Raw genomic sequence first — 27,293 nt, forward strand, 5'->3', positions numbered from 1 at the left:
AAATGTAGATGAACGGCGCAGATGGGTTCATGACGAAAAAACGACATACAAACTCTCAAGTTGGCCTGAAAGTAGTGCCTGCGCCGGTATAACCTAAGGAATCAGATAACATGAAGATCACAATGTAATTCTCTGTTGATACTTTTATGAGGCAAATAAATAGACCCCTCAAACCTCAGCTGGTATATGAAACGACCCCGCTTCGAAAAAATAGTCCCAAAAGGACCGTCATCAGAACACGCCATCGTCATGCAAACATATGCGTTAAAGAAGTCAAGAGATTTCAAGAGAACTGAAAGAGACATTAAGAACACCATGCGCATCATAAACAATTCAAGTCATAGCAAAATAAAAAAAAAAAGGCCAGGGTATCAGATCACGGCTTCTGCTCGCCATTACCCTCGTCTTTCTTCTCATTCATGGCGTCCTGTTCGTACCCCTCAGTCTTCATATCCTTCAGACCAAGGTCATCCTCCTCCTCATCAGACCGCGTGTACTCCTCGATAGTGATCTGGGGATCGGCGGCCGGCGCACACAGATCCTGGACGTAGCTGTTGGCCAAGGGATCCTGGAGTGTAATGACGAACTTCATCTTGCCCTCGATGGCAGAGTCGAGACGGGAGAAGAAGCGCGCCCACTTGTCCTTGTCGGACGACTCCATACTGTCTCCTCCAGTCTGGGTGGTGTCGTCGACATCGTAGATCTGGCCCTTGAGCTGGTCGCGGATTTCAGTGAGGAGACCCTCTACGGTGGTGAAACGGCCGCCCAGAGTACCGGGTTCGACGGTGACTTCGAGCTCGTCGGAGTGCAGGGCGCAGGTGTCGGATTTGAGGATGTCGCGGGAGAGGTCGAGTTCGTTCTCGACGCGGAGGGTGATCTTCTTGCCCTTTTCGGGGACTTCACCACCGGTTTTGACGTCGCTGGTACGGTATCCGCAGTGCTCGCAGACGGTACCCCACAGGAATACCTCCTTGAAGTACGGGATGTTGACCTTTTTCATGTTGACAAAGCAAGATTTCGCACAGCCAGGGCATTCGGAGGGAAGACTGTAGACCTTGCCGTCGACGATCTCGGAGTCGTCAGCGTCGATCTCCGCGGTTTCAGCAGCCACAGCCTCCGCGTCGCCTGCGATACCGAGTTCTTCGTTCTGCTCGTGGGTACGGGGGTAGTCGCGGCGCTTGTACTTGGCGCCCTTGTCGAGCGGATTGGGTGCGATCCACGAGTTACCAGTCGGGTCGTCGAGGGAGATCACGAACGGGAATGCCTCGCGGTTGATCATCTTCTCGAGCTTCTCAATGATCGGAACAAGCGCGTCATGCAATTCGGGAGCCTGGGCCTTGCGCAACGGTTGCTCGCTGGCCAGATTGTCGTGGATCCGTGCGATCACACCCTCCACGGTTGTCATCTGACTGTCGCCCTTGGGCATCTCGATACCGAGAGACTCGAGCTTGAAAATCGAGGTATCACTGCGGATGACCTGGCGCCGGAGATCCTCGTCGTTCTCGACGTTGAGGGTGTACATCGACCCTTGTTCCTGGATCTGGCCGGCCGATTTGACGGAGTTGTTGCGGAAATTGCAGTGCTCGCATTCGAAGGATTCGAGGATGATATCGCGGAAGAAGGGAACACGAAGGAGAAGGAGCTTGGTAATTCCCTGTGTTATTTGTTAGTATCTCATTGCGAAGCACATTTGTGAAACCCGTGGAAGCATACATTTTCATGGCAGTTCATGCAAAGACTCTCCAACTGCATAACACCAGTATCATCGTTTCTCTCCACCAAGTCGCCAGGCTTCTGGAAGGCTGGCTCCGCGGCATTGCTCGTTTGAGTGTCTCCGGACATGGTGATGTCTGTGTTTGTTTGGTAGTTGTATAGTATTTGACTGACTTCGGTGATGCGAAAGGGAAAAAAAAAAAAAAAAGGCGGGGTGGCGGGCGATAAGAGTCAGGTCACTCGCGAAAGATAACAACAGCAGACTCAAGATGGAAAGAGAAATCTCCGAAAGGAAAGAGTAATGCGACACGTTTATATACTCTTTTAGACTGTCACAAAATTATACAAAAGCCGGAGGAAAGAAAAAAGGCGCGGGAATGTTCCTTGGGCTTCCATTTAGTTATCGCCAGTGGCGGGACAAAGCGCTTAGTCAGACGGCGAATTTGGGGTACGAACTACGAGACTTAATGGAAATAGAGTAGGGCTATGTCCATCATGGGAAATCATTGCAGCACTTCATTGTAATTAGCTGAAAATTGCTTGAAAACTACTATGCGTTTCCATAATAACACATCAGGACGCATACTTGCCCCGTTTTCTCGCACATGCGCCGATAACTGACGGTAGTTAGCCATGTCAAAGCAACCGGGAAGGGGAGACTTATAAGAAAAAAAGAGGCCGCTTCCTCCGAAGAAGAAGCGGCAGTCCATGAGCAGCAACTGCGCCTGGAAACGCTCGGTTTCGGTGCCTCAGAACTATATCCCACAGCCCACCGAGTCCGTCAAATAGCATCCAAATCCTCGTACCGAAGCACAAGTATCGCTTTCTTCGCCCGGTAATCAACTCGCCAAGGACGGCACCAGAATGTCTAGGAGTGACTCAATGACCAAACGGCAACGCAGACAAGCCTAGACTTTGATCCTCACTCGAGAGAGGTCCCACGTGGTACCGTTTGCCACTAAGTATTCCCAAACAAGGTGTCAGCCAGATTAGACGAAATTGAACGTTGCAGACGAAAGAACTCGTTTTGCTTCAATGGAGAAACTTGTAGCTTGAACTTATAAAACCAACGCCCACGTGTTGCTGAAACAGAAACTGAACAACCAGACCGCAGTAGCTCGATGGACACAACTTGCGTTGCCAGTCGTCCTCTCACGTCCGTTGTAGAGGAGGGAAGATGGCTCGGAGTCATTCTGAGATATGCTCAGTCGATTTTGCTCGAAACACCTCAACTCCCAAAGACTGTTAGACGGGCGGATAATGCCATCCGTGCCATTCCTAGACCGCTAGGAACAATCATCTCGTGTGTGGTACAGTACCCCCAAGGACAAGTTTTTGTTTCCTCTCCTCAACACCGAAGTGTCTTGGAGGGCGTTTTGAGAAGCGAACAAAGAACATCCACAAAAACCGCTTCCTTCTCCCGGGAGGGAGGTGACGAAACATAAAATTTCGTCGTTCTATCGCCGCCCATCAATCTATTTGCAACCTACATTGCAAAGAGATGGTTAACACGGTCGATCGGGATCTTCATTCGAAGCACGAGTCTATGGCTGATGCCGCGATTCGAGGTCGTCTAGCCACAGGAGCCGGACCCAAGAGGTGGAGAACAGGTACAAAATACCCAGGTATTTCGAGGTTGGGAACATGCACGGGACAGCAGACGTGCTATGGTTGGAGGGGTGACAGTAACCGCATGGCACGAGAAACTTCGGTTTTTGCAAATTGATCACCATCCGGAATACGGCAACAAGCCAAAATTCTTCGACGGCATCACTCAGGGAGTAATAGCCGATCAAAGGACCATTCGGTTCAGAAGTACAAAAGACCTCGCGACAACGAAACTTTCCGAGCAGCGCCTGGGCACATTCGAAAAACAAGTTGATTCCGACGAGCGAATCTTCGGCGTTCCAACTTCCTGGCCGTTTGTGGGCAACTGTCAAGACAGAATTGTTGCATTCATGGTGGCCAGTGTTTGCAAAACACAGAATGAAACACGATTATGGGTGGAAAGAACTGGCCCCGTAACCAACCACTGCATTGTCGTAAAAAGCTCCCAAAGACAACCTCCAAAACAAGAGGTGCCCGACATGTTCCACCTGCTCTCTCTCCAGGAGTTCACAGCTCAGGCATAGAACGAACATCCCATTGTGACCAGCATACTACGTCCAGCATTGGTAAACCGACGCGTGCCCCTTCTGGGAACTTAGAACGCATAGTAAACCGTCTTTCAATGCCCTGTCACGGGCTCTGGACATCAGATACCTTTTCGTCTCCTCGCTCCGAGCAAGAACGACTCAACTAGTCAGAGTATCCGGCATGCGTAAACCGTGAAACTGCTGCCGCAGCAGTGACGCGACCCAGCGTATTAGGGTTAGGTTCCCAATTCTCGACCACCTCCTAGGCAGCTCCCTAACACACGGTACCAGATGGTGCCGGAGACATACGAGTGCTTTCAGAGAGCTTGGAAAAGCGTGGGGCAAGAATTGGAAAGCTATGTGGGGGGTAGGTTCTGTACAAGTGCGCCTGCAGCTGCAGGCAGAGAGCTGCGACCAAGCGACCGAAGGAATGAACATGGAAACACAACTGCACGTCATCGTAGAAATTGAGTTCGATAAGGCATTGAGAAGAGCAAAAACCGTAATGACCGAGAATTCAACATGACAGCTCGACTTTTCACTCGCAACGCCGTTTGAGAGGGATCAACATCGCAGTTGTTGGTTGTGAGAAAGAAGTCGCTGAGGGAACAGCAGCTGATACGACGCGACGCGATGGCGCGTGATCAACCAACGGTATGGCCGGATTTGGTTAGTGCAAATTTAAAAGGCGGTGGCTGGTAATGCCGAGATTTATGCATGACATATATCACGTGATGTATATCGCCTCCACGCCCGATATTTGCTGGATAAACGAAACTCACTGGAGTATAGTCGACCTGTCTTGGACAATGGGAGATCCTGTACGGACTAGAAAGGCGTTTGAAGCCGCCAGCGAGTTTCTGAATCCGGCTCTTCAAAGAGGCATGCAGTACTTCACTATCATGAAATTCAGCTAGAGCTAACCAACATAAGAGGAAATCCAGAAATCCCGTGGAACTTCTCTTCTGGATATATTCAACAGCAATCTACCGGATCCAGCTTCGGGTGACGCCGTGAGGTCTACTGTTATTGGAAAAGCATTAGACATTCTCTCACGCATCCATGGAGCCTTCACAGCAGAGGAAGAGAAGCCACAAGTCAGCCACGAAACAGAGGATGTTGCTCTAGAAGATGCAAAGCGCCGCCGGATGCTCCATGCACTACTGGATCTCATCTCCTTGGAGGGCATTTACCCATCATTATCAACCGGAGTGGGAATACCTCTCCAGCAGAGAGTGATTTCCGTTTTGCCCGCAGGAGTTATTGCCAAACAGTCTGATGCGCCTTCAAGTGGCAAACCTCATGATGAGTTGCTATTAGACCATATCATGCTCACGCTTTCTGATATTACCCTTGATACAAGGCCTAGCATACAGCCTGTTGTTCGTGGCCGGATCCTCAGCGACATCATCAGCGGGTCGTTGGATTTAGCGTTCAATTCGAAGTGTATATCCGCAGAGAGGAGGGGTTTTTATCAGAAAGTTTCTTCCAGGATCATTGAGGAGTATGTCTTGGGTGTAGATTTTTTTTAATTGTTGCACATACTGAGACAGCACAGGACCCCGAGCTCCGTTCTCTTGTCAACGTTATCGGCCTTTCTCCAGTCTGTTACTGCGCCATGGTTCAAGGTAAAAGTCTCCGGCTACATATCCCGCGTTCCTCTGCGCCAGGAAGGTGTCCTGCAGACGATCCTCTTCGTCATGTCCCAATTCGCGCCTTCGCTGGGTCGTGAAGTGCAAGGCCAAGCATCTAACGGACCGCATTTCACCGTGCAGGCCATCATGCACGTCTCCCGGCTACTATCTTCTGTCCCGCAAGACATGGACCCGGTTGTTTACTTTTCTACGATTGCAACTCAACTGTTATCATTGCTTGACGGAGATGACCAGGATCTGAAAAAGACCGCATCATATGTCGTCAGCAGTGGAATTTTGGGCAAACGGGCATACGGGGCACCTGGGACTATAGGGCATACGATATTCGTGGAACCGCTCTTCAAAGCTCTTACGGCAGAACTTGATAATTCTGCCAGACGATGGATGACTACTTCTGGCGATGCAAGTGATGATTCTTCAGGTCAAACTCTCACTGATGGGTCCACGCTACATCTTGCTATCGACAGGCTCAAGACCCTGACGCTCCAGCATCCGAACCCAGGACTCGTGAAGAGACTCGTGTATCCTATACTTGTCCCACTCTGGGGACTAACCTCTTTCGCCGTGGAACAGCAACAAACGGCTATCCATGAGAGCGTTATGGCGTTGCTACAGACATATTTCGGTATTTCTGTAGGAGTGCAGCCGCTCAAGAAACTCGTTGATCACCTCCTATGGAACGGAGGTGCTAAGTGGACATACGGACTGGATTCTAAAGGCCAGATATCGTTGAAAAAGCGCGATCCGTCTCACAAGGATCAATTCAACGTCATCCAACTCATGGATTCGTTACAATCGCGTATCGAGATATTTGTTAGGTTACTAGGATCCGATCCAAGTAGTGAAGAGCGAACTGGAGATATCTTTCTGTACGTGAGTGAGACGTGGCTCGTCAACGACTCCTCGGCACAGCGTCCACTGGATCAATTGCAGCTTCCTTCGGAGAAAGACGAATCGGAAGTTATTTTTCAGAAGTTGGTCAGCGCCAAACTAGCAGAGAAGCTGCTGGATAACTTCAAGGATACCCTCTCCCGTCGTCCTATCCGGGTTCTTGAGCTCATCAAACAGATCATTGACAGCGAAGCTGGTCGGGTATCTACACGGACAAAGACGAAAGATGTGTCTCTTTCATCTTTGGCTAGCATTGTCAACAAAGACGAAGAACAACCAGAATCTTCAACCGAGAAGGACTCGACTGAGTCCCTATCTACAGCATTCAGTCTACTCTCTACCGTCTTCGCCTCTCCAGAATTTGCCGTATCGAACGAAACCCGACCAGTTCTGGAAAGCATCAAAACACAACTAGACCTATTGACACCACACCTACTATCATCACTCACGACACCAGCTACGACATCATCCATGCTACTCGAGATACACCTAACATCCCCAGAGCACATCGGAGCCAAACAAACACTGCCCAACGTCTCCGACCTAGACACCCACCGTCAAGCTCTAAAACACCTCAACTCCCACCTCCCACCAGTCCAAGCAGAAGGTTTCTCATTGCTCTCTAACCTGATCAAGAAATCCTCACCAGTCCTCGATATCCCATCTACCCTGACTCTCCTCCTATCAATCATTACAAATGAAACCGAATCAGTGGCCAACGAGGAGTTCATCTACCTAAACGCAATTAAACTAATCGGCACCCTCGCCTCCCGACACCCCCGCACCGTTGTCAAGACGCTCGTCGACCGATACATGGATAAATCCGAGACCGCGACTCTCGACCAACGGCTGAAAATCGGCGAGTCCCTACTCCGTACCGTTCAGGATCTCGGGGAGGCACTTACAGGCGAAACGGGAAAGATAATAGGTGAAGCTATGGTATCCGTTGCAGGACGACGAGGCCACAAACCGCAAGCACAAAAGGCTCGCAGAGAACAACTTGAAAAGGAACAGCGGCAACAGGAACGTGAAACCCGTCGCAGGGAGAAAGAAAATGCCATGGCACCCGGTTGGAAGGTCACTTCTGCCTCGATCGCGGAAGAACTAGGGAAGCATCTTCAAGGGCACGAAGATGAAGATGAAGATGAAGACACCGAACCACCCAAGCAAAACGCCCACGCTGCGAATATCCTCTCCGCTTGGGCAGCGGGTGCCCAGTCGGATGAAGAACCAGACGACCTCCGCGTCCGCGCGTCCGCCCTATCTATCCTCGCATCTGCGGTGCAGACAAACCTTGCAGGCTTAGGTCCAGCAATCACATTTTCGGCTGTGGACCTCGCTCTCGCGACTCTTACTCTAGAACCAGGTGATGAATTCGCGATTCTTCGTCGTGCAAGTGTGGTTCTGCTCCTTGATATCCTCAAGGCTCTCGACACAGCGCGCGAAACACGCGGAACGGCGCTTGGTTTCGGGTTCTCTCTTTCAGAAGATCCTTCCCAGGGTGCTAATGATCCTGATAAGGGCTCTGGGTCCACGATCGGAAGTCTACCGCCTATGCTCCGGACTTTGCATTTTGTGGAGGGTCGTGAGACGGATAGTATTGTCCGGGGCCATATTCGGGTTCTGATTGAGAACCTTGAGGCCTGGACGGAGAAGTCGTTGCTGTGGGGTATTGGGGCACGGGAGACAGATGCGGAGGAAAACGAGCCGAGATTCGAGCTGGGTAATAGGATTGCTGGGTTGAGCGTTGATCCTTTGGCTGATAGGAGTGCACGACCCAAGATCGAGGAGATTGAGTAGGACGCCTCCATACCTACCCGCAAACTACTCGTTACGTGAATTCAATATGCAAGGGTACCTTGCACCGATTTTCGTCATATTATTATTCATGCTAGATATTTAGTGCATATGTGATTAAATGTAAACATCCCATCCCACAACCGCCATCCCATGGCAACCCAGAAATAAACACCGAGAAACATATAGATACACCGAACAACTATCCATCACGACCTCTGTAAAGTACTATATCTCCGCAAATCGAAGCATCCGGTTTGCCTGCATGAATCGACTTGAAAAGCGCAAAGGGAAAGACAGATCCGATGAGATGGTAACAAGGATGACCGTCTAAAGACGGATGCAAACGCTTCATCACATCAATACCGACGGTTTCGGCCGCGACCGCCTCCATGTCCACGGCCGTGGCCAAACCCGCGTCGCATGGATGTACCGCTGCCTCCTGTTCTGGAATGATCCGTCCGTGGACCGGCAGCGGCACGCGCCCGACTGACTTCTTCGCTAACATAGAATTTATTCTCAATGCCAATAAGTTCACAAATCTGGGCGGTTTGAGGGTTATTATAGTCTAACGGCATTTGCTCTGTCGTGATAGGAACCGATTCATCATAAACTGGAGCGGTGATGGTGAAATTTTCCGGAACATCGAGTTTACCGGGCTTAACCACATTCTCTTCTATCCATTTCTCCTCCTCGATGATCTGAGGCTTGTAAACGGCGTTCCCTTTGTCGGGACAGGGGGTATCATCGGGATTGCCGCCTAATTCAAGGTCGTTGGCAAAAACCCGAAGAATCGCTAGCCACTCCTTGTCATACTGCAAGCGGTAAGGACGCTGAGATTGCACGCCATCCTGTTCAGATATCGGCTGGAGCTCTAGAAGTTGAAGAAACTGGTTGCGAGGCGTGCACTTGTCTAGAGCGAGGAATTGAGTGGTCGTGTTTGTTATAGCTTCTGGCAGAGGCTCGCTGACGGGCATGTCCTGAGCAGGTTCTGAAGCAGACGAAGGACGAGCAAAGCTGGCAGGAAGTTGGTTTCGAATGTCTTCAGGCACTCCTTCGGATTTTCCAGTGTTCTCCGAGATCTGTGCAGGTGCCCTGGTCTCAAAACTAGGCGTGATTTCAGCTTGGCCCTCCTGGTCGGAATCACTAAGATCCAGGTCAATTTCGTCCGCGTTCTTCACGATACTAGCATCATGGCTGATTTTCTGCTTTTTGCTACCAGGGCCGTCTGCAGACTCAGATCCCTCCACACCTAGCCTCCGTCTTGTCCCGTCATGATCGATGTCAACCTGGCGCCAGGTCAAATTGTGTTGTATGTTGCGAACTGCTTGGGAGTTACTTTGTTCCAACAAAAAGCGAGAGTTCTCCTCAGCTTCCTGGCTGGCTGCTACATTGTGGAAATTTTTCCATGCGGAAATACGGCTCGTGGTGTCATCATTCTGCTGCTGGCCCGAGCCCTGGGTAGAGGTTGCCGCGATAGTGACGTGTTCTGGAACTTGGTGAGCCACTTCATCGGATGGCTTTTCGTCTGAGCTAGGATTGAAGGCCCTCGCTTCAGGATTAAGGGTGGACGTTTCGGAACTAGACGTAGCGGCTTCGGTGTTCGTAACCTCATTACCAGGATGATCTGAAGACGATTGAATTCCCTCTAGTTCTTGCTTTTTTTTTTCGACTTTAGGCTCCTTTCCTTCGGGCTCATGTTCTGCTTCGATGAAGTCACTCAAGCTTCGGGAAACTGAGGCGCCGTCCATGCCAAACATGTAAGGGAGCTTCTGAGGCTGAAGAAGATCATGTTGAGATTTTTGTTGCGCTTTGTGCCCAAGGGGAATGGCATACTTGCCATGCTGAACAGAACCTGTAAACTTGATGTGGTAATGCGCAGAAAACCAATGGGCGGGACGCAGACGGTCGAGAACGTACTTTGCCGCCAGGCTACCTAGGAGACCTTGCTCTGAATCGTAGCGAAAGTCTTTCTTTATGCGAAAAAGCCTTTCATAATCTCCAGAATACTCGACGCCTCTGGGCCAGTCGTGGGACAGACCAAGATCAATCTGCGTACGGATTTGCAGAAGCTTGCGGACATCCAGCTCACGCACATGAAATATGCTGCGCTTCTCCCCTTCGTTGTAAGGTAGTCTTTCAAAGTGAGGCTTTGTATAGTCATAGCCTTTGTAAATGCCTGATAGACCAGCAATACGTAGAGGACCAAAGCGAAGGACGTTCGCAGCACCCATATAATAGATGTTAGGGGCCACCCAACCACCATAGTAGAGCTCGGATAAATGATTACTCGCTTCATGGTTGCCACCTATGAAGATGGTCAGGTATGGAGCGGTTCGCTTTCCGCTGTAGTACTCGTGGAAGTCTCCGATCTGTCGGAACTTCTTTGGAACAGCCATACAGGCCAAGTCATTGGAATTGCGTACAGCCTGCGTTCAGGAGTTAGCCATAGGAAGATTGAGTGACAGAGGGAAAATAGCGAAAGAAAGACGTGCCTGAAAGTCACCTCCAATTACAACCAAATCGACGCCATCCCATCCCTTAAGAGTGGCAGCTCGTTCGACAGAGGCATAGATCTCATGCAAACAGCCATGTCCCTAAAGATTTGGTTAGTATTTTAAATGGAAATAAAAGCGACAGCATCAAAGAATCACTTACACATCCTTCAAAAGCCACTCTGACAGAGGGGGTGTTCGACTTGGGCGCCTCCATTCTGCGAAGTTCTCTGAATTCCAGAACGAGAACGCCCTGACTTGGCAGACGTACTTTTGAAGACTCGAGAATGGATGAAAAAGCCAGCGTAGGGCCCAAATGACCGACTGGCAAGAGCTGTAAAACGAAGTAACGCTGCGGAGCTCGAACAAGGCAAAACAACCATATAACGAGATATGGCCCTTCGATGGATTCAAACACACAGACAAAAAAAAAATGGGAGAATTCTCGAAGAAAAGAAAATAACATAAAAGAAAACAGAGACAAAAGAAGGAGAGGATTGTGGGAGATGGAAAGGGAAGGGAGAGAGAGAGAGAGGGTAGAGAGAGAAAGAGGAATTGGGGATCCGCTGACTGTCTGGGCCGCTTTTCCTTCACTTCCCCTACACAAAAACTACGCCATTGAAGATCACTACAGAAATAAAACAAACAAACAATCCACAATGCCTGTTAGTGAATACTTATCCCAGCTGGATTTTCTCAAAGATTCAGCCTCTTCTCTGAGCTCTGAGAGCCCTTCGACCGCGGCGCACCTGTTAGCGGTCCATAACCACATTCTGCATAACGACTTCAAGTCATTGAATATGCGCCAGCAGGAATTATGCTGCGGTGCTTGTGGTACTATCAGGAGCCCCGAGACAAGCAAGACCATCCAGATCAAGAAAAAGAAATCAAAGCGTACTGGAATTTCTACGGACGGAGCTACAATCTACAAGTGCCTCCGCTGTCATCGACGGACAGTTAAGCCGGTTCGAAAAGAGCCTGTCCGTTCCAAGGCGCCAACTAAATCTACGACGACGACTGTAGAAGCATCCGTCTCGACTACAGCACCTTCAACAGACAAGACGGTCTCAGAACAGTCTGCTTCTGAGCCCGCCAGCAAAACAGCGGAGAACGCCAGCAGCAAGAAACGGGCCAAAGCACGAAAACAAGGAGGACTACAGGCATTGCTGGCTTCTAAGCAAAAATCCCAATCGGCGTCTTCATCCCTCGATCTGTTTGATTTTCTTCAATGATCAATTGATCCATCCAATCCTACTTGAATACTTTTTTTTCTGTTTGATGCCAAGCCCGGAAAATCGGCAGTTGGGTCCCGGTGTCTGCTTGCCCGTTTTAGACTAGCGCGGGGCCCCATTCAAGTGACGGAAGCGCCAGAGCTTCTTCCACCCAGCTCGCTGTTTGCTACTACGGCCCTGTGTTTCTCGTCTATAGAGAGAGTACTTCGACTGTCCATACCAGAGCTCGGGCACTAACTGTCGAAATGTCCAACGACACAATGTCGGTCTACTCCCAAGATGACGAGCACGATCCCCAAGCAGACGAGCTCCGCGAGACAACACTGGTGACGCTGGAAGCTTTGATCAGCTCCTGCAGTCAACAAATGCAGCCATACCTCTCAAATACCATAACCTCCGCCCTTCGATTTCTCAAGTACGATCCCAACGTGGCAGACAATGAAGAGGACGAAGAGATGGGCGGTACCCAGGATGATGGCTCGGACGCTGAGCTTGATCTCGAAGACGATGACGAGTTTGAGGATTTTGAGGAAGAGGGAGGATATAGCGATGTGGATGATATGAGCTGGAAAGTCCGGCGATGTGCTGCTAAACTTCTCTACAGCGTCATCTCGACGTACGGTAGAGGAAAGGCACTGGACGATGCATCCTTATACCAGCAAATCGCACCCGCTCTCATTGCTCGCTTCAACAAAGAAAGAGAAGAGAGTGTCAAGCTGGAAGTCATCTCCACTATGACAGCGCTCATTCGAAAGACTAGCGAAGGGGCTGTCATCGTCACGTCGAGTGGATTCGATTCGGCCGGTGGCTCCAAGAACTCTCGGAAGAGAAGACGCCAGGACAGTGATGCCAGCGGTATCGCATTCGACCAGACCATCGGCACCCCGTCGGCTGTTGATTCGCCAGTCATCAACCCATCAACTCCAGAGTCCGGTCCACAGGCCGATCTGGCACGCTCAGTTCCGACAATCGTGCAGAGTGTCGTGAAGATGTGGAAGCAAGCCTCGGTGCCTCTAAAGCAAGCAATTGTGATTCTATTGAAAAGCTTGGCGCTCGTCCGTTATGGTGGATTGGCGGATCATCTACAGCAGATTGAAGGGCCTATTGTGGATGCGCTTAAGACATCTTCCTTCTCTGGCAGTTCAGCAGCACCGTCCGGGACTGCAGTCAGCGCAGGAACACTCCAGATCGAAACCCTCGGTCTCATTGCCGCGATTGCTGAGACTCATACTTCGGATTCTCTTTTGTCATTCCTCCTTGCGTTGATCCCTGGTGTGATCGGAGCGGTGGATGAGCGAAACTATAAAGTCAGCAGCGAAGCTCTTGGAGCTGTCGAGCAGATCGTGAAAGCTCTTACACCACCTCGAATCTCAACAAATGCTCAAAACGTTGCACCTCAGTTGGAGAAGCTGTACGACGTTGTTCTTGTCCGTATCACCAACACGAGTGCCGACCTTGAAGTCCGTCAGCGTGCCATCCACGTCTTTGGTGTGCTCCTAGCACGAACCGCTGGGGAAAAAGGATCCATCTTCCTCGCCTCTGATAGGCGATCTCATGGTCTCTCCATACTGGTGGATCGTCTCAGGAACGAGACCACCCGGCTTTCTGCTGTTCGCGCTGTTGATGATGTCGCGGTTTTGTGCAGTCGTGAGACGGATGTCTCTGCGTCGTGGGTGAATGAAGTGACACTTGAACTCAGTGCGCAACTACGCAAGTCAGACCGTGCTCTCCGGGGTGCCAGTTTGGAGGCACTGCGCAGTCTGACTATGAATTCCAAGACTAGGGCTCACTTAGACCAGAAGACCATGAAGGAATTGGAGGGGTGTCTTTTGCCACTCATCAGCGCTGAGGATTTCCATCTTCTTACCCCCTCTCTCATCATCCTGGCCAAACTTGTTCCAGGCAATGCCAAGCTTTTGGTCGATGACGGCCTGGTCTCGGCCGTCTGTTCGATCGTCGTCCATTCGCTTGTTGGTACTGTCCTTAAGGCACTGTTGCTGCTGGTCAAGGTTATTGGCGAGGAAGGTGCCGGTGCAGAGCTGATGAAAAAGCTTTTGCGGGATGTTGGGATTAACGGTGACACCTCCGTTGTTGGTAGGGCGATTGGTACCCTTTTGGTGCACGGTGGCTCAAAATTGGGTGTCAAGATGGAGGATTTCTTGACAGAACTGCAAACCTCTCAGGATGCGCAACGCAAGTGTCTTGCTCTCGCCATTCTCGGAGAAATCGGACTTCGCATGGGCGCCGAATGCTCGTTGACCCCCGACTTGTTTATCACTCATTTCAATTCAAAGTCAGACAAGGTTCGTTTGGCTGCTGCTACTGCTCTTGGTAATGCAGCAGCAGGCAACGTCAAGGCCTATCTGCCCATCATCATGGGTGGATTGTCCAAGTCCAGCCAGCAAAGCTACTTGCTGCTTCACTCTGTGAAAGAGTTGCTCCTCCACCCCGAACTCGTGCGTCCCGATGTTGCCCCTTCAGCAATGAAGCTGTGGCAGGCACTCCTCGTTGTCTCGGAGGAGGAAGACAACCGTGCTATTGGGGCAGAATGTGTTGGACGACTGGCATTGATTGACCCGGTCGCCTACATCCCTCATTTCCAGGTAATTTTTCTTACGTCTTCACACGGGTCCAGTCGCTAACCATAACCTAGGAATATCTCTCTAATAAAGACCCAACGATCCGTGGAGTTGTGATTTCCGCGTTTCGCTACACTCTGTCGGACTCGAGCGATACCTACAGTGACGTTCTGAGACCGTTGATCGTGCCGCTGTTGGTCAACATGCTCAGCGACCGCGATCTGGGCAACCACCGTCTGGCCCTCACGACTCTCAACTCTGCAATTCACAACAAGATGAACATTATCCTTCCACATCTTAACGAACTACTCCCGGCTGTCTTTGGTGACACTCATGTCAAGCCGGAACTCATCCGTCAGGTCCAGATGGGTCCGTTCAAGCACAAAGTTGACGACGGTCTTGAGCTGCGGAAGGTCAGTACTATCTCCAAGACAATCAAGTGCTTTTGATATATAACTAACTGTGAACAGAGCGCCTATGAAACCCTCTATGCCTCGCTCGACACCGCCTTCTCTCGCGCCCATGTCTCGGAATTCTACGACCGCATCTTGGCCGGAATCGATGACGAACAAGACATCCGCACCATCTGCAATCTGATGACCTCCAAGCTCATCCCTCTCGCGCCAGAGGAGACCCAACGCTATCTCGACCCGCTGTCAGAACGCTACACTGCTGTCCTGTCTTTCAAGCCCAAGGACAACGCCGTCAAGCAGGAAATTGAAAAGGCCCAGGAAGCATCCATGGGTGTCCTCAAGATTACGCGGGATATCAGCAAGGCATTCCCGAACGCTGAGATAACGGGCGAGAGCCATAAGTGGAAAACTTATATGGAGTGGGTTCGTAAGACGTTTACTACGCAGTTCAAGAGCTTGGAATTGGAGGTATAGTTTTCGGGGTGTAAAAGCGATTTGTCTCTTCGAGCGTCTTCCATGATAATGTTTCACGATATCATTGCACGACTACCTTACATTTTACCTTAGTCTAGCTTATCAATTGTAACGAAGAATGGTATTCGAGTAACACCATTTTTGCAAATTGAACATTGTACGGAGTATTATGGGATCTGATCGTATCCTCCGCAATATATATATGCACCACGTAACTATTTTATGTGAAAGGCCATCCTAATGGCTTCCATAGACCCGTCATCCCGAGCTATCGTTTCTAATAGGAAAGGTTCTCCATAACAATTTCTGTTTACCAAATAGCTGCCATTCTGGGTCATCATTTGGTAACACGTGATCTGTGCCTTTTACCACGGCCATGTGTTTATGTGTTTACGACCGCGCACCCCGACTACTTGTTTCGGGGTCCCCACTGTGGGCGTTACATCCTTCTCCGATCGATGAATGCTCACCTTTTGCTTCACCATCACGGCTGCAGTCGCCATTCCGTGAGGGCGCCGAGAATGGCCTCTTGGCACTGTATTAGAGCCCTGGCCGCCATGGTGCCCACTCTTTTATCGTGGCCTCTTCCATCTAGGTTTGCCCCTCACTTTTCCACTCATTCTGTTCCCATTATATTATCATTCTGGGTTGCTATATTTACGAGCATTCTTTCCATATACCAATTTCCATGTTACTGCATGAACAAGCAGAAGCTTGCTCACTGCTTTGTACTTGCTCTCTAGCTTTGCCATGTGTTGCAGACCTCAACGTATTAATCTCACGTGATGATGGCGAATCAAGGCAGAACTATTGGATAACAGTTGATGAAGGAAATGCAGAAGGAACAGGGATCGAATTGGCCAAACCAGCGGATATGTCACGTGACCGTTCATCAGTTTTGCTGTGTGGTGGATGGTTGATTGGTTGATGGCCTATCGGCTAAGGCTAACTATAGCTACCGGGCAGAAAGCGAGGGCGGTGAGTCACGTGACCCGATGAGTACCAACAGAATGTAGTTAATTTAGCGAGAATTGTGCAAATGCGGATACCATGCGGATATCCGCATCCTATCCGCGCGGACTTGGACTTGGATTTGATACCTGAGTCATATCCAAATCCGTGCGGATTTGGATGTGGATACCAAAGTGGTATCCGCGGATGAGCATATGTCGCAGTACTTAAATTCAGCCTAGGCCCCACCCATCCTGCCCCGAAACACAAGGAGAGCACTCTCTGCTCGAAAGCCCTGGGCATACAGGCGGTTTGGGGCGAGGAAAAGAATGAGAAAGATTATGGAAGGGGGTATAACCCCAGGGACTGAAAGGGACAAGAGGATGCAGAATAGCTGCTGGCCTCGGGTTCATGCAAGATGGTCTGTCATAGCTATAGGGCTCGATATGGACAATAAATTTGATTGAATAAATAATAATAGAATACAAGGAAGTGCTGGGAGGAGCGAAGCAGGTCGCCGAGCTGGAGGATGTATCAGCTGAACAGGGTAACTTAGTGGGAGCGATCATCGGCCACTTAGTGTAGAAAGCTATCGTACTTGACAAAGCCAAAATATTAATCACATGATCCTGCAAAGACCAATCCTAAAGTTTTCTCTGCTGATGGTTGCGCAATAGCTTGAAAACTCCATCATGTTCATTCTCAGCGGCCCATGATAGCGGCGTCTGACCGGAGGCTGTATCTTTCAAGTCAGCATTGACCTTGCCTGCTTCAAGCAGCAGCTTGACAACGCCATCATGTCCGAGTTCATAATCATCTGGGATCTGTTGCAATTGCGGTCTCCCCGCCGGTATGATCCAATCACTCTAGGGCCATGCTAACAGCAAATGATGTTTTGAGATGCCGTGATGCATTGCGAATTGGATGTCCCCCAGTGTTCTCGTCGCGGCCATCCTTGTACCCTTCGTCGCCTTTTGGCCAAGCCTCATCGTTCGCGACCATATTTCAAGCGAGATGGATGCAAAGCTACAGTAGAAGTGCCTAAGCCATACTTGTGATAATACCTTTGATTCTGCAAGACCTAGTACAAGAATTGTAAATTTGTCTAAAATCTATTCAGTCCATCCCGCGGGCTTACTCACGAAAATAGTCAATGATATCAAATGTATCAGCATCAACCGTAGTCAAAAGTATACCATCCCCCAGCATCCCCTCAATAGCAGACTCAACCTCTGCAAAAGGAAGCTCTAAGCTGTTTTTAATGGCGTCAACATGCACTCCATCCTGGGTTGGTGGCTTGAGCAGTAGGTTAAATATCATGTGCTGAGTTCGATCCAGGACTCTCCTTGGAAATTCTCCTCTACCCTCAACATAAACCGGTTTGTTGTATGTCAGAGAGATATCATAAGAAGCTGCCACTGCAGAAACCTCCTCCACAAGATCAGCTGACCACAACTCCAACACAATACTATCCTCTGCAATTGTGTCAGGGCCGAATCGGAGAAATATCTGTTTCAGGGAGGTTTTTGACTGCCCTGACTTCTGGGTAATGATGAAGTGTTCCAGAAATTCGGCTTTGTGGTTGCTGAAATCTTCAGGGTCTACTGACCCCCCGACATTTCTTGAAAATGGCTCATGTTTGATGAAGTCAATGGTGAGTCGCTGAAGACAAGGAGTTTCTAGTTTAGAGGATGCATCAAGAGGTGTTGTATTGAAGAAAGAGGATGCATGAAGATGCAGTTCAGATAGTTTGTGAAATGCACTCAAGTTTGGTAGTCCCTTTCCAGGGATAGGCGGGAGTTCAATTCTTTCAAGGGAATCACAGTGTATATTCAGTAGGTTCTCAATCACAGGAGCGGGATAGCTTTCAGCATAGAGTGTATCATGAATAAACAAAAATGTCACTCTTTTGAGGTGAGCTGGCCAGAGAAATAGGAGATCTGCCACATCTGGCTCTGCAACAGGCACTGGTAGAACCAATGACTTGAGGTTCTGATGACAGCAAACAGGTAGCAACGGCTCACACTTATCAGGATGATTGAGTTGCTGATATTTAACAATTTGCTCCTCTGCTAAGTAGACCCAATTTTGATCAAATCTCAGGCTTCTTAGCAGATGCAGCATATCGTCACTCCAAGTGACTTGGCTCAGATGAATGTGTTGTAGTGTAGGCAAGTTGAAATACTTCCATATTGTTCTCAAGCCAATTCCAAATCTGATACCACTCAGGTCAAGAGAGGTCAGTGGGAGTCCAGCAATTGTCTCAAATAGTGCTTGATCAAAAGAGAGAATTTCAGTCCTCAAGGCCAATTGATTAATAACACTACCCTTTCTTGTTGCTTCTTTGATAAGTGAAATGCAGTATCCCCACTCAGAGTCACTTTGCACATTTAAAGATAAAGAATGGAGGTATTTCCAGCGATGTGGTTTGTGATCCATTTGTTTTAGACATCGCTCCGGTCTCGAAGAACCATGATCCTCGTTTTGAGATGGGAGAGTGAGATGAGAGTAGATGAACATGTCGGCCACATTCTTCCACCGTAGACAGACTAATCTAAGCGGTCGCCATTGTGTATCAAAATCATCAATGTCTTGATCAGAGGGCGTCGGAAGGAATGAAAAGATATGAAAGAGGATTTCAGTTGGGAGTTTTGATATTGTTTCATTGGCTGAAATGATTGTGTGCAACATTTTATGCATGGCTACTGTGTGTACCTTGCACTTAATAAGAGGAGAAACAAAAGAAGGTCAAGATGTAATGGGCTGAAGCCTTTGCTATCTAATATATAGATATGTACAAAAAGAACTCTTTGAGAAGGAAAGAAAGGAAAGAAACTTAGCGTGCTGGCGGTGGATTTATATTCTCGTGATCAGGTGACCTGCGGTGACCTGACTTCGACGAGCTCTTTGTGAATAGCTTCAATCGAGAACCATTTATGGTTCGAGGTGCCGTTCGGGCCTAGCCCGTCACACAAGAAGATTGATTATACCAAGTCTATGTTTATCCTATGTGTTGAATAGTAAACCCCCTCGTCTGGTAAAGATGGTTTATCCTTATACAGGAAAATAACCCTCTGCTTTTGTTCTGCCGTGGTAACACAGAGGGTGGTAGGAGACATAGCCACCAAACTTTCTTGGAATTACGTACTGGCACTTATGGCCCGTGGGGGTGGCACTGGCAAGGCTGACTGGCTGACACTTGTAAGGTTGGCCCCGGGCTCGCCTACCATAGCCCCCAGGAATGTAGCTCACTATCAGATTTGTTTTTGGGTGTTGTAATCAGCTTGGCATGGCTGCGAGGTGAACGAGAGAATCAAAATGGGATTGCCATTGAGAACATAAATAGGCCTGGTTTCTCATGATACCCTCAGTTCATTTCCAGACATATCAATTCAATATTATTATTATTAGGGTTAGGGTATCCTAATACTCATTCATTGGAACTGGAGGACTCTGTACATGCTGCCTTAAAGGCTGTTTGATTGTAGATGCCTGTTTTTCCAGTTTTGAAAATTGTGAGGCGTTTCAGATGCTGAATTAGTAGATGAGCTGACTGGTGGTGTCTTGAGTTTTTCAAGCACCCTTTCTGGGTCAAATGGAACCAGGCCACTTGCTGCAAAAGCTATTTTTGATAGATTCTGGCTTAAAGATTTTCATCCATGGTGATAAGTGGATTTGGCCTTATAGGCCGCTGGAAGCTCCGATGGCTACTAGTTTCTGTCAATAGCTTCCGTCTTATGCTTGGAGATACACGCCTGGGTGTATGAGTTTTCTACTATACAGCATGTCTGGCGATATAGTGGTTGAGTAGGCTATCTTCAGGATGTAGGTTGCATGATCTAGTTATTATGAAGGGGTTGGTCAACAGGAATCAGATGTAGTATAACTTTAAGATGGTTTCCCCGGGCTGCAATATGTTGTCTCAACTATGGGTGAACAGTTCAGTATCTTAGGCACTGTTCGGAGTGTAGAGGGGAGGAACTCGAATTGAGAAGAATCGTATTCAAAGACCAATATACCATAAGCCGATGCGCGCATAGCCAAAACTCCATGTGTGGACTCTTTACAAAAAGAAAAAAAGGTATAGAGGTATGTCATGAAAAATGAGAAAACCCAAACCAACCAGTATCCAGCCAGCCAATATCATCCAACAAGTAAAAAGGAAAAGGCGAAAAAGAACGGGATGCGACGCTGCAATGCCACGAGGCTAAAAAAAGATGAAATCAAAATGAAAAAAAAAAAAAAAAGAATGAGAGGTGAAAAGAAAAAGGAGAAAAAAGAGAGTGAATTAGTCCGTAATCGCCTTTCTCCTCAACACGCCCAGTTTCTCCAGTTTCGTCCAAGCATGATGCATATCCGATCCCTGTTCGAGCATCGGCCGTAACTCCAATCCGTCCAGGTATTTAACCGAGCCGCCCGTTCCAGCGTAAATCATAAGTTCAACAATCCTTCGTCGTAGCCGCGTTGACTCATCCAAATGAGAAAAATACTTCGTGTCCGCCTCAGCGTCTGCAGTGGGCAGGGTGTAAGGATCGTTGATTTCAACATCGCGGTCCTTGTCTACGTCTGCGTCCAAATCCATGTCCTCTACCTCGCCATCTATTTCGCCCCATAGAGTTGGGTGAGGAATGCCCTCGCTTTGATTCTGGCTCATGTCAGCCAGGGCAGCGCGGAGGTCGAGAGTAGTTTTGGCTTGGGGACGGCCACGCTCGCGATCTGCTTCCTTGCCGTGCAACTTCTTGTTCTCCATTGATTTACCACTTCCCGTGACAGGTGGTGGATAGAATCTGACAGTCAGAGGGTTACCCCTGATGTCGACCTTTTGAAGCGAGCAGGCGCTGTTTCTGCTCGTCCTCCCTATGTAGCTCAAGGCCTGGCAAAGTCGTCGCATTCTTGTAATGCGGTTTCCGACAACCGCTAATCGGGAAAGACAGTTCATACCCGCCAATTCAGTAATGCCGGTCAACGCGTTGAAGTTCAGATTGAGAACTTTGAGGTTAGGAAAGTTCAGAGAGAACTCTGCTGGCAAGGTCTCGAGCTTGCAAGATGCTATGTCAAGTAGCTGCAAGCTAAGCAGTGGAGCGGAAGGAGAGACACTTTGTGTGGACAGCTTGTTTGACGATAAGAACACCTTGCGGATATCCCTCACTTGACCCAGGTCGACGCCAAAGTACTTGTCACTGTCTCTCTCTGAGACTAGCTGCTCCCGAGCAGAAAGGATTTCCAGCTTGTGACAGTGTTCAAGGCCAGATATCGTCGACAACGCATTCTGGTCAGTGTAAAGAAGTGTTAAGATAGGCAACGCAGCAGTATCGAGGGCGCTCAGGTTATTGTTTGAGAGTTTCAACGAGCGCAGGTTGTACATAGGCGTTGAAAACTCAACTTCAGTGAGGCGATTGAAGCTCAGGTTGAGCACGGAGATGGATGGCAAGAGATGCAGATTTTGAACGGACGTAAGCACGTTATAGCTCAGATCCAATTCATTAAGACGAGTCCTATTCGATCAGTAAGCACCGGTGTAGAAACGCATAAAAACGAGTGAAAAACTTACAATTCAGTTCCCTCAAAGTCCACAGACGTCAGGGAGTTGTTACTCAACTTGAGACTCAAAAGACCATTCAGTTCGCGAATTCCGTCAATATTCCGAATTTTATTGTCATTTGCCTTGATTTCTCGGAGATGAATCAAGCTTCCAAAGCCATCCAAGCTCTCCAGCTCGTTGTTTGAAACGTCCAAGTACTGCAAATTGACCAGGTGACCCCACGCCGTCAGGCTCGTGAGACAGTTACGCTGTATCCTGAGGGTGCGTAGAGTAGCGGGAATGCCACTGAGTTGACCGATGTCATTTTCCGATACGTCGAGATCTTCCAGACGAGGACAGAAGTCGTTCAGTTTATGAAGGGTGATGAGGCCCTTGTCGCGGAGGATCAGACGCCGGACGTGCTCCCAGTACGGCTCGAAAGGCTCGACTTCAGTGAGGTGTCTGACAAGGTCCTCTGTTGCTAAAGCGAATGTCCCATGTACCTGACGCAGGGACGTCGGATTCGTGCGGTTGGCCACATAGCTCAGTTCAAGGTGCAGCGGTTTGTCGATCTGATGCACAGTGAAATCTGGTAGGGGGCTGAGATGAAAGCTATAACTCGAGTCGTGTCCAGGCTCTTGGAAGCGAACCAAAGAATTCTCTTGGTGACCATTGAGGGGCGTAGACACGGCTCCCTCGGTGCTTCGTCGCATGACAGACAACGCATCATCATCGTTGTCGCTATCGCCAGTCGAGCGGTTGCTGGGAGTCTGAGATTCTTGATGAGGGCGCGTGTCACCAGCCGGGCTCTCTTGCTCTTGAATGGCTCCTTGATCTAGCTCCCGACTCATGTATTTGGTCGGGGTGTAGTCATCGCTGTATGCGATACGAGAGACAGGAGGCGAGGAGAAGTTAACGGTAACTGCTCGAGCTTGTTGATTGGAAGCTCTCTGACGGCGAGGAGGCTTCGATAGACGCCCCTCATGCAATTTGATCTCGTGCTCAACCTCACTTGTGGTTTCTCCATTTCTGTGTTGATCAGTATCCCATGATGTAGCCCTGGTGCCGGAGTCGAGGTCAGTGGATGCAAAACGGGATGCTTTTGACTCAATAGTGCTGGCGATAACCGATGGTGCTCGATCGCGGGTTTGTGACCGTTTTGCACTGAGTGGACTCTGGGGGTCGTTAGCTTCCTCGGCCGGCCGGCCATCGTCAGTCTTAGTCGGAGAACTGGACTGCATTCGCATCATCTCCTGCAATTCGTCGACGCTGAGGTCGGGAATATCCCTGAACGGATCATCCTCGCTATCTTCGCCTTTTGGCTTCTCAGGTGCTTGTTTCGCTTTCTCCTTGACCCACTTCTGTCTGAAGCGGTCGTAAGTGAGACCGTTGACTTGTTCCGGAATCAAGTGCGACACCACGTCGGAAGACAGGACGCCTTTCGCATACGAGCCCTGCGATGAACCAGTGGGAATGCTCTTGGACGACATTTGTGTGTTGATAGTAACATGGCCACCTTCCTCGTCGACTGACCCTACCGAATGCTTATGTTCCTGCTGGTCGTCATTCTGGTTTCGCTCAACTCTGTCCGCATCGAAGTCATGAGGAATGTCTCGGGATGGCGATCCTGGCTGCTGATCATCACCTAGGTGGAGCGATGCAACAGATGTACTGACTCCAAATTCTGGATCATCGTTTTCTTGGAACTTCTTCAGGTAGCTCATGACGCGCGGATTGGGCTCGTTGGGCTCTCTGAGCTTACGCAGATCGACGCCTTCCCGACTCGGGGGACGTGAGAACTCTTCTCGAGTGGAATCATCATCATCATCATCATTATCATCGTAGCTATCGTCATCTTCTTCACCTTCCATATCAAGTTCTTCCACACTTGATAGCCCACCTGTGGTTCTACCCTTTGATCGGATCATATCCATGACTCTTGTGGCTTCGTTGAGGTAATCCTGAGTGGTAATTGAGCCTCTGCGCACCTCGTCGTTGACGCCAGTCACTTGAACTCTAGGAACGGCCATATCTGACGGCGACTCTTCGCCAATGTGGGTATCATTAGGGTGGTGCCAGTGCGACGAGGATCTCTTTCGCGTGGACGACTGTGAGTTGCTAGGTGTTCGTGGTCTTTGCTGCGAGCTGGATTGATTCAGATGATTCTCGTCACTGTCGTCGATGCCGTGTTGCATTAAGCTTTTTTGCAACAACGAAAGATTATCAGTCCGACCTGGCAGATTACGACCACCTTCATCTTCAAAATCCGGACTACCTGATTTCAGGATAGTCCTACGCCTCTTTGGGTTCTTCTCCGTCGAAGGTATCTTCGATCTGTGATTAAGTTCGCCGTAGTCTAAAGAATCGTCGTCTGCGGACGACAGGTGATCTGGAGAGTGCTCGTGGTCATGATCGTCAAGTGAGGTCCGTCGATATTGCCGGTGAGAAATAGAGAATCTCCTTTGTGAAGAGGGGCGGTAGTCAGAATCTGGCATCTCGTGGTACAGCAGCTTGGGTTCGTAAGGGCTTGTATCAGAGAAATCGAAATGATCCAGACCGCCATCCCCGAAGCGATTAAGTTTGGGATTGTTTGTCCCTCTGATTCTTGAACGCCTTGAAGATGATCTGTCGGGTTTCACGCTCAACAGGCTTCGGTTCTCACCCTTCCGTCGAGCCTCCTCTGAAGGCGATACCGGTTCGTCCTCATCGGACGGGTGACCAAAGGTTTCCTCGAATTGACTCATCCGTCGAAGAAGTTTGTTGTTCGTGAAAGTATCATGGTTTCCAAAAAGTTTCAAGGGGCTGCCGGACGACGGCATGCCCTCGACTTTGCCCTCCGCAGAGCGTTCGGTCGCAGAGTTTTCGCTATGGGGTGACGATGGCTTTGGTAACGTGGGTGGATCTGTTAACGGATTCGTTTTGAAGTAGAATGGAGGTGAGCTTCGGATGCGCGAGTTCCAGAGTGCTTGCGGGGAGAGACGCTGGGAAGGAAGGGGCGACGGAGTAAGGCGTGGCTTGAGCAGGGATCCTTCACCTAAGAAATCTGTGCGGCGAAAACGGGCAAAGGCACCCAAGGTGCCCATAGAAAGATCTTGAGGTAATGAGTTGCTCGTCACATCCAGCAATTCATTTCCTGGCGGTAAAGCCTCTGCCGGAACCTCGCTCTGCGGATGTAACAGCGCGCTATCGCTCGCTCTGGAACCGGGACGGTCTCCAGCACGCAACGAGAGACCCTCCAGCTTGTCTGTGACTTGCTTCAAAGCCGACTTTATAATTTCGGACGTTCCGTTGCCGTCTAGCGTATTCGACCGCGAGAAAGTAATCGGAGTGATACCTTCATTCCGGAGATCTTCCAAGCCACTCACACTGCGTAGTTGAGTGTTGTCAAGAGAAGAATGATTTGCATTACGATTTTGTTGCCCCCCACTGTTGCTGGCCTTTAACGCGTCTTCTGGGGATGCGCGTGGACTGCTGGCTTTGTCGCGCTTTATATCCTGCAAAGCTGGATCCTTGCCCTTTGAGTCACCAGTGTCTTCCCGACGGCCCTCATTGGCATTGTCCATGTCGGGATTGTGCATATTCGTTTCGCTGCCCTCGTTGAAATTCCAAATATCTGTCGATTGCTTAAACATAGGAACCTTGTTGTGTCGCGCCGCCTCAGAGCCTGGTGTGGGAGGTTTGAAGACGCTCTCCAACCCAATGGGTGCAAACAAATCGCGTTGCTCGCCCGTGGGCAGTTCACCGTGTACCAATCTCTTGCGCCATTCTGGGGTCGACTCTCGCGTCTTGTTGTTATCCTTTGGCCGAACTTGCACCGTACCCTGCTGACTAGGCTGACTAGATTGGCTGGAAACGTTCGATACCGACCGCAAGGGCGAGCGCGTGTCTATTGCGTGGAGGTGTTTACGCGCAGCGGGCACATTCGGTTTCGGACTGTCTGACGTCGGTTTCGACTTGGACGACGGGATGGGTTTCGGGCTTTTCTTCGTTCCAGACTTCGGAGTTCTCGCCGGCTTAGTACTGCTTCTAGACCTGGGGCTGTTATTCTTGGTCACGGGGGTTCGCTTCGCCGGCGTTCGGGGTGTGCGAGGGCGTTTGGGTGTAGGCGGTTCTCTCTTGATAAAATGGCACGGTCGGGTAACCTTCTTCTTGGGATCCGCAGGAGACTGCTCAACGGAACGGTGGCGAGCGGGAATAGGAATGCGACTGGGAGAGTCCTGAGTACTGGATTGGCGGGAATGGTTAATGGATCGAGCCGGAACTGGACTTGGAGTACCAGGGATGGGGTCCCAGTCGTCCGTTAGGCTGTCCAGCCACGGGGGATTGTTATTGCCCATGGCTGCTGGCTTGGTTCTGCATGTTAATTCCTCATTCACAGCATGCGCAGGATGGTGAATTCAGGGTCCAGGGTGCAGTGAACGCGGTTCGTAGTCGTATATGGCACCAGAGTCGAACATGGGCCCGGAACCCGGTGAATTGGCCCACATTCAAAACCGGGCTGGTATACCTGCAAGTATAAAGGTTATTGTAAGGTAAAAACGAAATGTATAAGGACGTGGGCTGGGTTGGTGTGTATGAAGGCGCGCGAAAGTGTCGGAGTGAAGTCGAAGGCGGCGGCGGAGTTGTTTTTTTGTGAAGGAGGTCGGGAGCAACCCCAGCGTCACTCATACATGCATTGCGCAGTACACTACCGTGAGGCTTGAGAACTGCATTCGAAGGATTATTTGGAATATTCCTTTTTTGCTGATTGCTAAGACTTTTATAGTGTCCTTCAGTTGATTTCACGGTGCTTTATTACATTACGGTGTACACCGAGTTAGCAAGTACTCTAGTGCTCATATCACATACAAGCATACCGTTGAGTTGGCATAAGACGACGACACCAATTGCGATCTGGATTCAGTGAGGAGGCATCCTTGATATAGCCGAATTAAGCAAACAAACCTGGTCAATCAATTCAATTGGTCTGACACTGGCTTTGCGCGGCGTTGAGGACACCGGACTGGTCATATTCCCGCATAGTGCAGTTGCGCCGGCACGAGATCCCACTTCCATATCAGGATCGCATACAAACAACTGCAAATTTCACAATATGAGAGGCATCACAATCACATTTGAACCATTTCCCCGTAGAATGAGTGCAGAATAGAGGGCTATAATGGGCTTACATAAGCGCGCGTTGCCCCGGCGCGTAAAGTGGTTTTCTCTTTTTTTCGCGTTCTGAGCGAAGTCAATACGTATCCGCCAGCGATGCTCAAGAAACGGCTTTGATGCCTGTTGACGGACTGCTGCTTTGGAGATGAGCACCTTTCCCCCTTCCCCCTTTTCTCACCACCCACGTGCCTTTTCGTTCCTCCCAGCTGCTTGAATCGCCAAATGCAGCTGCGTCTAACTGCCGCTGAGCTACCTCGACCACCTTCCTACCTCCCCTCCTACA

General features: G+C 49.6%; 7 protein-coding genes across 7 annotated transcripts; 4 read left to right on the forward strand and 3 right to left on the reverse strand.

Annotated features, from left to right (window-relative positions):
- Positions 1 to 376: 376 nt before the first annotated feature.
- On the reverse strand, positions 377 to 1,842 carry zpr1 (zinc finger-containing protein ZPR1; the record flags this gene model as incomplete). Its single annotated transcript, XM_043281357.1, has 2 exons — positions 377 to 1,654; positions 1,714 to 1,842. The coding sequence occupies 2 exons, from the start codon at positions 1,840 to 1,842 to the stop codon at positions 377 to 379; spliced, it is 1,407 nt and encodes a 468-aa protein (XP_043138844.1).
- Positions 1,843 to 2,834: 992 nt separating this feature from the next.
- ACHE_60209S (uncharacterized protein) lies at positions 2,835 to 3,158 on the forward strand (the record flags this gene model as incomplete). The annotated part of the gene is made up of 1 exon (XM_043281358.1): positions 2,835 to 3,158. The coding sequence occupies one exon, from the start codon at positions 2,835 to 2,837 to the stop codon at positions 3,156 to 3,158; it is 324 nt and encodes a 107-aa protein (XP_043138845.1).
- Positions 3,159 to 4,481: 1,323 nt separating this feature from the next.
- On the forward strand, positions 4,482 to 8,194 carry ACHE_60210S (RTP1/Tango6 family protein; the record flags this gene model as incomplete). Its single annotated transcript, XM_043281359.1, has 3 exons — positions 4,482 to 4,517; positions 4,793 to 5,352; positions 5,407 to 8,194. The coding sequence occupies 3 exons, from the start codon at positions 4,482 to 4,484 to the stop codon at positions 8,192 to 8,194; spliced, it is 3,384 nt and encodes a 1,127-aa protein (XP_043138846.1).
- A 356-nt stretch (positions 8,195 to 8,550) lies between these two features.
- On the reverse strand, positions 8,551 to 11,152 carry ACHE_60211A (RNA lariat debranching enzyme; the record flags this gene model as incomplete). The annotated part of the gene is made up of 3 exons (XM_043281360.1): positions 8,551 to 10,620; positions 10,687 to 10,788; positions 10,850 to 11,152. 3 exons carry the CDS (start codon positions 11,150 to 11,152, stop codon positions 8,551 to 8,553), a joined length of 2,475 nt encoding a protein of 824 aa, XP_043138847.1.
- Positions 11,153 to 11,345: 193 nt separating this feature from the next.
- Positions 11,346 to 11,918, forward strand: ACHE_60212S (ribonuclease P Rpr2/Rpp21/SNM1 subunit; the record flags this gene model as incomplete). Its single annotated transcript, XM_043281361.1, has 1 exon — positions 11,346 to 11,918. The coding sequence occupies one exon, from the start codon at positions 11,346 to 11,348 to the stop codon at positions 11,916 to 11,918; it is 573 nt and encodes a 190-aa protein (XP_043138848.1).
- A 245-nt stretch (positions 11,919 to 12,163) lies between these two features.
- Positions 12,164 to 15,384, forward strand: ACHE_60213S (TIP120 domain-containing protein; the record flags this gene model as incomplete). The annotated part of the gene is made up of 3 exons (XM_043281362.1): positions 12,164 to 14,521; positions 14,572 to 14,910; positions 14,968 to 15,384. The coding sequence occupies 3 exons, from the start codon at positions 12,164 to 12,166 to the stop codon at positions 15,382 to 15,384; spliced, it is 3,114 nt and encodes a 1,037-aa protein (XP_043138849.1).
- A 5,239-nt stretch (positions 15,385 to 20,623) lies between these two features.
- ACHE_60214A (uncharacterized protein) lies at positions 20,624 to 26,193 on the reverse strand (the record flags this gene model as incomplete). Its single annotated transcript, XM_043281363.1, has 2 exons — positions 20,624 to 21,830; positions 21,887 to 26,193. The coding sequence occupies 2 exons, from the start codon at positions 26,191 to 26,193 to the stop codon at positions 20,624 to 20,626; spliced, it is 5,514 nt and encodes a 1,837-aa protein (XP_043138850.1).
- Positions 26,194 to 27,293: the final 1,100 nt, after the last annotated feature.

Source organism: Aspergillus chevalieri, chromosome 6 (assembly GCF_016861735.1).
Source record: "Aspergillus chevalieri M1 DNA, chromosome 6, nearly complete sequence".
NCBI lineage: Eukaryota > Fungi > Ascomycota > Eurotiomycetes > Eurotiales > Aspergillaceae > Aspergillus > Aspergillus chevalieri.